A 13,496-nucleotide genomic window follows, 5' to 3' on the forward strand; every position below is an offset into this window, starting at 1 on the left:
TTTACAACAGTTATTGAGAAAATATTTTTTTTGCAATTCCGAATTTTTTCGCAATTATATTAACAATAAATGAGTATATAAAACTTTGTAATAAGGGATCTTAAAGCATTTTCCATAATCTCGAAGATACTTATACTAAAAAAATCATAAGTTTCACTGTTTTCCGTTGATTTTAAAAAAAAGGGGAAATCCCATTTTTTGACAGTTAATTGTACCCTGGGTGCTGGAGTGTCACGAACAGGGTATATTTTTGTCTTATTAACCTGGCCTATATTTTCACACACACATATACACACACAAAAACAAATTTTGGAAAGTGTTTCCTGATATTTCAGACTTCTAAGAACGTAGACATTCGTTTACGCTATGGCTCAGTGAACACGAAGTAAGCATAACTTGCATAAATAATAATTGGTATGACGATGACAAATAAACTACATAATTAATAATATAATACTAAAACATCCTTTAATTCGTGGAATACGTTTTATCGAGTAAACAGGATTACTATAAAAATATATTATGGATGTGAAAACTGATCTACATTTTTAATATTTAATTTAAATATCCGTTATATTAAAATCCCATGACGAATAAATACGATAATTTATTGAAAGCACATTTTAAATTTGATGTGTTGTAGTGCTATTAAATTAAAAGGTAGAATATTACTACAGCTTTCAAAAGCTAATTCCGTGAAAGCGTGTCGTATGAAATGTGTTTATAACTAATTAACCCGGGAGCAGTCGTGAGAAAAAATCTCACATTTTATCCTTTTCCGCGATAACTTGATGAGATTTTTTTTAACATCGCTTTCCGCTCGTAAGTGCCTCGATGAAGATCGTAGTGATACGTAGAAATTCTTTTTTAATTTTTTTTTTAATTTTTTGTTATTTTTTTTGTGTAATTTATGGTTTTCGTGAGAATTAATTAGCTTTAAAATTGTTAGATATAGATATTTTTAACGTAACAAGTAAATAAAAATATCATAAAATATGCTTTCGAGCAATTTTTTGTCCTCTCTGTGTCGGGTCTTGTTTCTGCCGCGTATGTCATTATTGGTCTGATGACTGTTTTGTAAATTCTGCCTTTCATTTCTTTTCTGATATTTTTATTTCTTCATATTGTGTCATTCAGGCAACCTGCGGCTCTGTTTGCTCTATTCACTTGATTTTCCACTTCTGTTTCGAGCCTTCCGTAGCTAGATAATGTGATGCCTATTTAAACTCCATCACTTGTTCTATTATCTGACCTTCCAGCTCCAATTTACATCTTATTGGATCCTTTGTTATAATCGTGCATTTTGTCATTTTTGAGGAAATTAACATGTTAAATTTTCTGACAGTTATGTTAAATTGGTGCAGCATACGTTGGAAAATTATCTTCACTTTTAGAGAATATATTACATCGTCTGCATAGCAGATTAGACAAGGCAAAAACGGCGGGTCCGTTGGGAAAAATATTCCCATGAGATTTTTTTGCATAATTACATTCGTGAGACATCCCAGAATAAGGTTCAACAAGTCACCCACGTGAAAAGTGGTTCAATTTTTTTTTAACAATTTTTTTTAATCAAAATGCAAAAATCAAATTTTTGGCTCGGACATTTTTTTTGTAGGTTTTTTGGACCATTCTGGATAAAAAAGGTCTTATAATTTTTCTCTAAAGTTGATCGTTTTCGAGTTATAAGCTATTAAAATTGAAAAAAACGAAAAATGGCGATTTTCAAGGCTTAATAACTCGGTAAAAAGTTATTATTATGAAAGTCAGAGAGTGACTAAATCAAAGTTTAATGCCCCCTACAAGATCCTGAAGAAATTTTTGTCATTATTTTATTACTAATCTGTTATTTTTAAGTAATAATAATGAGCGCCATGCACGACGTAGGCGGCCGTAAGTTTGAGTTCAAGTAAGATGCACAATTGGACTGCCGGAGTGGCATCTCTCTCGCACTCAGTATATGCGGCCGGCTACCACGTGCATGGCGCTCAATATTATTACTTAAAACTAACATCTTAGTAATAAAATAATGACAAAAATTTCTTCAGGATCTTGTAGGGGGTATTAAACTTTGATTTAGTCACTTTCTGACTTTCATAATAATAACTTTTAATAGTCCGTTCTTTAACGGTAAAATATTGCAAAACCTCTACATTTTAAAGAACCGCTTGGATTGGCATGAAATTTGGCATACACATAGCTAACAAGTCAAAGAAAAAAAGTGATATTGTGCCGATATGTGCTTTTGCCCTGGGGGTGATTTTCATCCCCTCTTGGGGGTGAAAAAATATTCGTCCAAAGAAAGTCAGGAAATGGATAAACTGGCTAATTTTAAGTAACTTTTGTTCTATAGAGTTTTTTCACTAAGTCAATACTTTTCGAGTTATTTGGCAGTGAATATGTTGATTTTTTCAACAAAATAACCACGCTTTTAGGCGCTTTCTCGCAAATAACTCAAATAGTAAGTATTTTGTCGAAAAAACATTCGTAGCAAAATATAGCCTGTAAAAATTTTAAAAAAATGGTGTATATATCACGTCTTTAGACCTAGTAGAAGCAGAGTTATAGCTAATGAAAAATAGGTTCATATTCGTCAAATTCCGAATGGAATACTTTAACGTGAAATAACCAAAATAAAGCACATTTCGGGGAAAACTCATTACAACTTATTTGAATTGTTTAAAAAAAGCTTCATTTTTGTTTTATAAAAAAAATTTCTAGCATCAAAATTAAACAAGTTACGCTCAAAATAAAGTTAGTCCCTTTTGGTTTTGGTAAAAAAATCTAGAAAATCACCCCCTAATTAGTATCTTAAATGAACTTAATCGTTACGCCTTTACAAGTTTCTTGACACGTGTATATATTGTTTATATGATCTGTAAGTTTCATCGGTTCAAATTTTTTATTATTGAAAGGGCTGTAGTTAAGGGGTTGAACGAGTCACTGATAACGAATGTATGCAAATTTAGAATTACCAAATCTAAATCAATTTTTGTCTAACAGAAAAACAAAAAAATACATGATATTCAGAAAAGCAAATCTGACTTTTTTTGTTTTTCGAGATTTTTAGTATCTCTAACAATTTTTAAGTTATTTTGAAAAAAAGCATATTTTTCAAAATTTAAATTTTTAAAAATTTTGTTTTGAAACCAAATTTTTTTAAAAATAAGCACTTTGAATCGATGAAACTTACAGATCATATAAACACAACATAAGTAAAATAATTTGTGGAGCGGTAACGATAAATTTAATTTAAGTTGCTAATTAGGGGGTGGTCTTCCCGATTTTTTTTTGCAAAAATACAAGGGGCCAACTTTATTTTGAGCGTAACTTGCTTAAATTTGAAGCTAGAAACTTTTGTAAAAACAGAAATAAAGCTTTTTTTAAACACTTTAAAAAAGTTATAATAGGTTTTCCCCAAAAAGTGCTTATTTTTTTGGATATTTCACGTCGAAATATTCTATGTGAAATTTGGTGAATATGAATCTATTTTTCATTGGCTATAACTCTGGTTCTACGAGATCCAGAGACCTAACGCGTACACCATTTTTTAGTTTTTTATAGGCTATATTTTTGCTAAGAACGTTTTTTTCGACAAAATACTTACTTTTTGAGTTATTTGCGAAAAACCTAAATCTAAAATTGTGGTTATTTTGTTGAAAAATGAACATATTCACTTGCAAATAACTCGAAAACTGTTGACTTGGCGAAAAAGCCCTATAGAACAAAAGTTACTTAAAATCAGTAAGTTTACCCATTTCCGGACTTAGTTTGGACATATATTTTTTCACCCCCAAGAGTGGGTGAAAGTCACCCCCAGGGCAAAAGCACACATCGGCACAATATCACTTTTTTTCTTTGACATGTAAGCTATACGTGTGCCAAATTTCATGTCAATCCAAGCGGTTCTTTAAAATTTAGAGCAAAAACCGTGAAAGAATGGACTATAACCGAGTTATTGTTATTAAGCTTAAAATTCGCCACTTTTCGTTTTTTTCCATTTTAAATTCCTTATAACTCGAAAACGATAAACTTTAGAGAAAAATTATAAGAAACCTTTTCTATCCAGAATGGTCCAAAAAATCTACAAAAAAAAATTTTCCGGGCCAAAAATACTGATATTTGCAATTCGATTAAAAAAAATTGTTAAATAAAAATTGGCCCACTTTTCACATGGGCGACTTCTTGAACCTTATTCTGGGATGTCTCACGTATGTAATTATGCAAAAAAATCTCATGGGAATATTTTTCCCAACGAACCCGCCGTTTTCGCCTTGTCTAGGTTATTTAAGGTTGTTTTTCTCCCATTTAGTATCCTTTTTTTTAGTTCTTAATTTTTTTATTATTTCGTCCATGATCAGGTTGAATAATAAAGGACTCAAGGAATCCCCCTGTCTTATCCCATTGCCGGCTTCAATTGGGTCAGTCAGTTCATCTTCCACTTTTACTTTTATTGTGTTGTTCTGGTAGATGTTTTCAATCGTTTTAATAATTATTCCTAGAGGTACCTCTCTCGAGTATAACCAATGGATAAAGTCCTTTAATGTGGCCCTGTAAAAATGTTTTCTTAAGGTCCACGAAACATAAATATGTGGATTTGTTGTATTCCAAGGATTGGTCTTGAAGTGGTCAAATATCTTGTTTCTGATTTTTATATATGTATTATATAATTCATTTCTCCTGTATACATATATTCTTGATTGCTTGTGTTAGGTTAGCCGGTATTTGTATTTTTGTGACTGCATTGTACAGTTCTTTCCTTCTCACGGTGTCGTATCCCTTCCTAAGGGTATTCTCTGTTCTTAGCTTTTTTTCCTCTATTGTCTGTTGTATTCAAATGATCTAAAATTATTTCCCTGCTATGAATCCTGCTTGTTCTTTACCGATTTTAACTTCTATACTTTTCTCTATTTTTGTCCTGCTGATCCTGCCATATATTCTTTCCATTGTAGCGATGAGGCTTTTATTCCTCTGTAGTTTTCGAATTATTTTCTATTATTTCGCTTATTTCGAGTAGGAATATATTTGCTAATTCGAGAGTTTAAGTGTTAAAACTTATTACATTGTTTTAAGTATGAATAATTTAGAATAATAATGGCTTACTAAAATAAACTAAGACTTACACAGGACTAAGAAGAAAAATAAATGATTATGAATTTCGCAAAACTTGCAAATTTATTCAGAATGTTAAAAATAAAATACCTACGATCTGTCACAATAAATGCTATATACATACATTCGTTTTTTTTTATACTCGGGTATTGGCATTTGTATAAGGGCACTTGAGGTGTTTCAAAGGCGATGGGAAAAGTTCAAAGTTCAAAAACACACACTAGTTAAATAAAAGATTTTAAATTCCCTATTGTTACGAGAGGTATGTAAGATTTATTCCGTATAGAAATAGTCTTTTGGCGCAGAAGAAATATTAAAAATCTAGAATGGTTTTAAGATGTCATCGAATATTCTCAAATATCTCGTAAGGTTTACAATGTCAGAAAATCTTTTTTGTCTGAGTTTTCGACAAAAGTGATTTTAAAGAAGTAACATTGGTGACAGCGGTGGGATAAACCTTCAGATGAGCAAGGAGGAGGGAAAATTTTGACCCCAATGTATGTTTTTATTTAATAAATTCAGAAATATTTTCAATTTTAAACTCATTATTTTTTTATTTAACTTTAATATCATTATAGATACCCTCATATTTTGTAATAAAAAAAATTCCCTATATTTTATGACAAATAATTTTTTTTTTCTGAATTTGAGGTCAAAGACGAACTCGACTGTCCTTCCATGTTTCAATTTTATATTAAGTAAATACCGTCTATTATGTGGAATTGTTTTTAGTGCTTTAGTTCTATTTTCAGAATGATGATTCCTGTTTTGGTTCAGTTGTGATTGAAATATATTTTACTAATGTTTATTTATCATTTATTGATACAATAGTAATATTAAAATTACGAATACATTGTTTTATTTCTTAAAAAACTTATTTCTTTTGTCAATTGTCATTTTTGACTTGGGGTCATCTTTTACCCCCGTTGATCATCCGTGTAACAAAAAAAGTTTGGTCATCGAAAGGTTAAAAGAGATATTAAGTCAGTTTTAATGGTTATTACAATAACTACTAAATTTGATAAATAAATAGATATATTCTAAGCTCCGTCATCATCATTCTCTTTGCCTTATCCTTATGTGGGGTCGGCTTCCCTAATTGCATTTCTCCACACCACTCTATCTTGGGTCATATCAATGTCAATCCCCTTTACCAACATGTCCTGCCTTATCGTCTCCCCCCAGGTCTTCTTTGGTCTTCCTCTCCTACTCCTTCCAGGAATCTGCACTTCAGCTATTCTTCGTATTGGGTGATTAACGTCTCGACGTTGAACATGACCAAACCATCTTAACCTATGCTCTCTCATTTTGGCATCAATTGGTGCCACACCTAGACTTCCCCTTATATACTCATTTCTAATTTTATCCTTCTTTGTCACTCCACTCATCCATCTAAGCATTCTCATTTCCGCCACATGCATTCGTTGTTCCTCTTTCTTTTTCACTGCCCAACATTCAGTTCTGTACATCATAGCCGGTCTTAAGGCTGTTTTATAGAATTTTCCCTTCAGCTTCATTGGCATTTTTCTGTCACACAACACACCACTCGCTTCTTTCCACTTCATCCATCCAGCCTTAATTCTGCTGCATGCATCGCCATCTATTTCTCCATTACTATGTAATACCGATCCTAGGTACTTAAAACTATTGCTTTTCACAATCACTTCACCATCCAAAGATACCATTTTATTTGTAGTAACTCCATCTTTAAATGAACATTCCAAATACTCTGTTTTTGTCCTACTAAGTTTTAAACCTTTTTCCTCCAGAGCTTGTCTCCACTGTTCCAGTTTTTGTTCTAAGTCTCTTTCACTATTTCCTACTAACACGACGTCATTAGCATACATTAAGCACCATGGAATGTTACCCTGTAGTTTCGCTGTTATCTGGTCCAAAACTAATGAGAATAAATACGGACTAAGCACAGAGACTTGGTGCAATCCTACTTTCACATGAAATTTATCAGTCTCTCCCACACCTGTCCTAACACTAGTCGTTACTCCCTCATACATATCCCTCACAATCTTTACATATTCACCAGGGACTCCTTTCTTATTGAGTGCCCACCAAAGAATCTCTCGAGGAACTCTATCATATGCTTTCTCAAGATCATTGAATACCATATGAGCGATTGTTTCTTTACTCCTGTATTTTTCCATCAACTGCCTTATAATGAAAATTGCATCTGTTGTTGATCTACCCTGCATAAAGCCAAATTGATTCTCGGATATTTCGGTCTCTTCACGTATCCGTCTATCAATTACTCTTTCCCATATTTTCATGGTGTGGCTAAGCAGTTTTCTAGCCCTGTAGTTTGTACATTGTTGTATATCTCCCTTGTTTTTGTAAACAGGTACCAGTATACTGCTTCTCCATTCGTCTGGCATTTGTCCAACTTCCATAATTCTATTAAATAGACCTGCTAGCCACCTTGTTCCTGTCTCTCCAATGCTCTCCATACTTCCCCAGGAATATCATCTGGTCCTAACGCTTTTCCTTTCTTTATTTTTTGAAGCGCTTGAGCCACTTCCTCGTTTGTTATTTTGGTGACCATTGCTGCTACTGTCTCCGTTGGCTCTACAGGCTGTCTGTCAAATTCTTCATTTAATAAGCTGTCAAAGTATTTTCTCCATCTCTTTTTGACATCCCTTTCGTAAACTAGTATTTTATTATGTTCATCTCGGATACATCTAATCTGATTAAAATCTTTTGCTTTCTTTGCTGTCTGTTTGGCTATTTTATATATCTTCGTTTCGCCTTCCCTGGTATCAAGTTGATCGTATAGGTTTGAATACGCTTCTGCTTTGGCTTTTGCTACTGCTACTTTCGCTTCCTTTTTCGCCACCATATAGTTTTGAAGATCTGTGTCGGATCTGGTTTCTTGCCACTTTTTATATAATTTTCTCTTCTCTTTTATTTTTCCTTGTACTTCGTTTGACCACCACCAAGTCTCTTTATCCTCAAATTTTTTTCCTGACGTTTTCCCAAGTATTTCAATAGCAGTCTCTCTAATATTACTGGCCATTTTTCTCCAAATTGTATTAGGGCTACCTGTCATGTTCCAACATATTTTTTCTACTATTCTTCTCCTGAATAGACCTTTTTTCTCATCTTTTAGCAGCCACCACTTGATTTTTTGTGGTCCTCTTCGATGTTTTTGTTTAGTTTCGCTTTTTACTTCGATGTCCAGAACAAGCAGCTTATGTTGTTGACTTACTGTCTCACTAACTATTACCTTACAGTCCTTGCATTCACGTATGTCTTCTTTCCTTATCATGAAGTAGTCTATGTGGGATTGATGTTGTCCACTTTTGTAGGTAATAAGTTAAGTTTCTCTCTTTTTAAAGAATGTGTTAAAAATCGCCATATCCAATGCTGTTGCTAATTCAAGCATGTCATCTCCAGCTTCATTTCTAGTTCCAAAGCCTAATCCCCCATGTATTGTTTCATATCCTGTCTTGGTTTGGCCCACATGTGCATTGAAATCACCTCCTATTATAACTTTCTCCTCTGCTGGAATATCACTCAGTACGTCTCCTAATTGATCATAGAAAGCTCTTCTTTCATTCTCACCCAGACCTGTTTGGGGAGCATACACACACACAACATTCAATACCTCTTTATCAATTACAAATTTCACTGACATCATTCTATCACTCGTTCTTACAACTTCTACTACGTTATCTTTCATTTCACTATCAGCAATTATACCAACTCCATTTCTAGTGTTATTACTCCCTACATACCACAATTTGTATCCTTCACCTAGTTCTTTTGCCCTTTGTCCTTTCTACCTAGTTTCTTGAATACAAGCAATTTGAACTCTTCTTCGTTTGAGCGCATCCACTAACTCCAGACTCTTACCTGTAAGACAACCAAGATTCCAAGGCCCTATCCTGATTTTTCTAACCTGTAATGGTGTTCCCCCTGAGATAGTCCTCACCCGGAGATCCGAACGGAGGCTCATTTTATTTCCGGAACATTTTACCTCAGGAGATGCCATCATTTCAGTATAAGTTTTTATTGCGTTGGAGAAGGTCTTTTCATTATTATGGCCTGAAAAGATTTTTTGAATATTTGATGCCTGAATGCCTTTTCTATCAGCACCATACCCTGCCTTGCACGTTTAGCCAATACACCACCAATGCAACCAAAGTGCAGTATTACCCCACACCCGCCCGCATTTTTCTGTATAGGCCAGGATTCTAAGCTCCGTATCCTCTACTAACGATAAAATCAGCCTTTATAATCTTTCGGTTTTATTCGAAATCCTTATGAAATTTTATTCCATACTTTCAGTTGCCCTTTGCAGTTAGTATAAGCTTCAAATTAGGCCAAAATCTTAATCGTCGATACCCGATTTTTGTGTTAGTGGCATAACTTGTTCTGTGGACTGCTTTATCAAAATCAATAAATTATGCATAATATGTATCTCAGTTTACGTCCTAATATTTTTGTATGAGAAAATAATAGCAATATGATAATCATTAATCTAACTTATTTTAAGTCCTCTCCTAAAACAGAACTGGACATTGTGAATGTTTTCCTCAAGTTTTTTATACAGGCATAGCATCAAGAAACATTTTTAAGTGTTGGCTCATTGAAGTGATATGCGCAAACTTTCTGGTCTAATGCTAGTTAAATGTATTTGTTTTTTTAATTCTGAAAAAACTAATAAATATTTTTGAAAAATGTAAATGCAGAAGGAAAGGCTAAATAATTGTTACCGAGGGTCGAAAGTTCCTTAGAATAAATAAAAATCTTCTTTTGAATGTGATATCGCCGGTTCGGATTAAGAGAGACGTAACTGAAAAAGGCCAAATTTCTCAGGAGAGCAAAAAAAAACGATTTTTAAATATTTAAAATAGGGATTAAATGAGGAGTAGTCGTCCAGGAGCATCGGTATGGCGCTTATTCTTACAATGATTACTTTTATTTTTATCCCTATTGGTTCGAATTTCATTATCTTAATATACTTCCCCCATTTTCAACCCTTTTTACAGTTGCGTCATTCGTCATCTAAATTTTTTTAAATATTTAAATAGTGATTGAACCATACGGAATAAGCACTATAAAGAAAAATTCGAGGCAAGTAACCAACAAAATGAGGAGAGAGGACAGCAGACAAGAGAAGTGGATAGAGACAACCGAGTAGACGAAATTCATATCAAAGATATTGAAGAAGGATTGGCAAGAATAAAGACTGGAAAAGCGGAAGGTGCCGATGACATAGATTCGGAGATGATGAAGTACGTGGGAGAACGAGGCAAGCTTTGGCTGCTGGAAATAATGAGGGAAGCATGGAGAACAGAACAGATACCGGAAGACTGGGAAGAAAATTTATTGATACCAATACACAAGAAAGGAGATGAAGCGGAATGTGATAACTATAGGGCTATATGCTTACCATCAGTGGCATATAAAGTCTACACCGGGATAATAGAAAGGAAGCTCAGGAAAGAACTGGAAGGAAAACTAGAAGAAGAACAAGCGGCATTTAGGAAGGAAAGAGGAACAACAGATAATATATACATAATGAGAAATATAATTGAAAGGAAAAACGAAATAGGAGAAGACCTATACATTACGTTTATAGATAGTAAAGCTGCTTTTGATTCTATAAATAGAGAAGTAATATGGTCAGTAATGGAAGATCTGCAAATCCCGCAAAAGATAGTAAGCGTGGTAAAAAGTACGTATAGAAACGTACTTGCTAAAGTACAAATAAATGGAAAGAGATTGCCAAAAATAAACCTAAGGAGAGGAAAAAAACAGGGGACAGTCTCAGCCCAGTTTTGTTTATATTAGTAATGGATAGAGTAATGAAGAGCGCTAAAAGAAGGTCAATGCAATTACAGTCAATAATAGGGTACAGGAATTTAGTACCAGTGAGAATGGAGGGATTACTATATGCAGATGACATAGTAATAATAGCAGACAGTAAAGAGAAAATGCAAAATCTAATCAATATATGGGTGGAGGAAATAGAAAATTTGAAAGTGGAGGTAAATGTAAAGAAAACGAAGACCATGATAGTAACCCAAAAGAAAAGGGAAGAAATAAACCAAACGATATTTAGGTGCAAAAACGAAATAATAGAAACAGTCTCGACGTTTGAATACCTTGGAGTAATAATATCAGATAATGGAAAGATTGATCAAGAAATCTCATATAGAGCGACAAAAGCAAATAAGATCTACTATGCACTAAATAAAACAATATTTGGAAAGAAAGAAATAGATAAAGAAATAAAACTGAAGGTATACCGCGCAATCTCTGTACCAACTTTAATATATGCAAGTGAGACATGGGTAAACAATGCAAAAATAGACAGTACAATAAACGCAGCGGAGATGAAGCAGCTAAGAAAAATAGCAGGAAAAACGAAATTTGACAGAATAAGGAATGAAGATATTAGACAAAGACTGAAACAGGAATCGATAATAACCAAGATACAAAAAAGAAAATTAAAATGGTATGGACACATTATCAGAATGGACCAGGGAAGACTACCAAAACAGGTGATGGAATCAAAAAGATATGGTAAAAGAAGGAAAGGGAGGCCAAGGAAGAGATGGATGGATCAGATTATAGAAATTGGACAGGAAAAAGGAAAAACACATCAACAAATGAAAGAGTTAGCAAATGACCGCAAGAAATGGAAGAGATGGATAGAAGATGAATAAAACCTCCGACGCCCCTAAGGAGCATAAGGAGTTTCGAGAAAGAAGAGAAGAAGAAGAAATAGTGATTAAGTAAAGTGTAATTATCCGGAGCATCGATATCGCGTTTATTCTTACAGTGATGGCTTTTAGTTTCATCCCTTTTGGTTCGAATTTCATTATCTTAATTTAATCCCCCCATTTCCAACCCTATCTACAGTTGCGTCATTCTTGTTCTTAAAATTTTGCTGTACAATATTTTTAAATATTTAGTACCTATGCCGTTCATTCTTACCGCGATGGCTTTTATTTTCATCCCTAATGGGCCAAATTTCATTACCTTAATTTAGTCCCCCTATTTTCGACCCTATTTAGAGATGCGTCACTATTTATCCGAAACAAGGTCTAAAATGGTGCATATCTCAATAACGACGCAAATACTCTGTAGTGTCGCCCGTGCAGTTCTGTCGCTTTTGTATCATCTGTAGATAGAATTTTAGAAGTTAATTACGCAATAAACAGGAATTGACAAAATTTGCAGTTACGTCATTCTTATTCCGGACCGGCGATATTTAAACTTAAAAATCACGCTAAATTCAGTCTTTTTTTCACCCCTGTAACTTATTAACCTATAGATGTTTTCAGGGACTTTCCGCGTTCGGTAATAATGTAGTATTTTAATCTGCTTTTAAATTTTTCAAAAATATTTAATATTTTTTCAGGATTGGAGAAAATTAATGGAGCCGAAAGTTTGCGCCTATCATCTTAAGCTTATAAATTCCACAGTCGTCGGTATCCTACGAAAACCAGGTAAATGTCAAAATACCGAAATCGAGAAAAAACGTTTTTAAAGTTTAGTGCTTTATTTTGAATTAAGCGGACCAGTTGTGTTTGCTATTCGATATGCTAGTGAAAGTTGCATATATCGGAAATAATATTCTATCATTAGTTTGAGCAAGTTAAGAGACCTAGCTGATTAAACCTCAATTTAAGATCGAGGTGTGATCACTTACCTGGTTTTACCTGTAAATCAAAATAAATCACACTGTATTAAAGACACTTATCACCTTTTTACTGAATATGGTAGATATGCAGCAGTAGAAATATATTGTTGTCTGGCAAAATATATGTGTGTGCTTAGTTGGTTTTACATGCAACAGAACTTTGATTTTATGGAAATAAGTAGCAATATATTGTTTTATTTGAAAATGAAAAGTTGGTTAGGTGTACCTTATTTGTTTATTACACAAATTATCTGCTAAATGGTAAGTCGTATCATTTATTGGGTTTTACCTGTATCTAGAGCGTAAAAAGCTGAAAATTTGGTATACTTAACTCAATATTTTAAAATTTGTAATTTATCTGGTTTTCGCAGTATACCGACGAGATATCCCATACTTACTCCATACTAAGGATATTTCACTGAGCAAATAAATATAGTCCGTCTAGAAAGTATCCGGAAAAAAGAAAGCAGAATTATAATTTTACGGAATTTATTTCTATCACTTGAAATATAAAATTTCTACAAATAATTCACCTCATTTACTTATACAACCTCCGACCTACATTTTAATCTAAACACTTAACTAAACGTCAAGGTACACCCGAAACTAGGTCAAGGCCATAATTTTCGGTAATGGTGTTCCAGGCCTGTAAAACTGACCGAATTAAACCTTCTTTATCTCGTGGCGCTACTCGTTCCACTTCAATATTCATCAGTCT

At 33.6% G+C, this 13,496-nt stretch overlaps 1 protein-coding gene across 1 annotated transcript in view; it reads left to right on the forward strand.

The window, feature by feature from the left end:
* LOC126890320 (neurexin-3-like) overlaps positions 1-12,625 on the forward strand; it is a 104,087-nt gene extending 91,462 nt beyond the window's left edge. Inside the window, exon 3 of the mRNA XM_050659184.1 lies at positions 12,497-12,625. Coding sequence (XP_050515141.1) covers positions 12,497-12,625 — 129 coding nt within the window. The remainder of the gene's footprint in view (positions 1-12,496) is intronic.
* Positions 12,626-13,496: the final 871 nt, after the last annotated feature.

This window comes from Diabrotica virgifera, chromosome 8, assembly GCF_917563875.1.
Source record: "Diabrotica virgifera virgifera chromosome 8, PGI_DIABVI_V3a".
NCBI classification, from domain to species: domain Eukaryota; kingdom Metazoa; phylum Arthropoda; class Insecta; order Coleoptera; family Chrysomelidae; genus Diabrotica; species Diabrotica virgifera.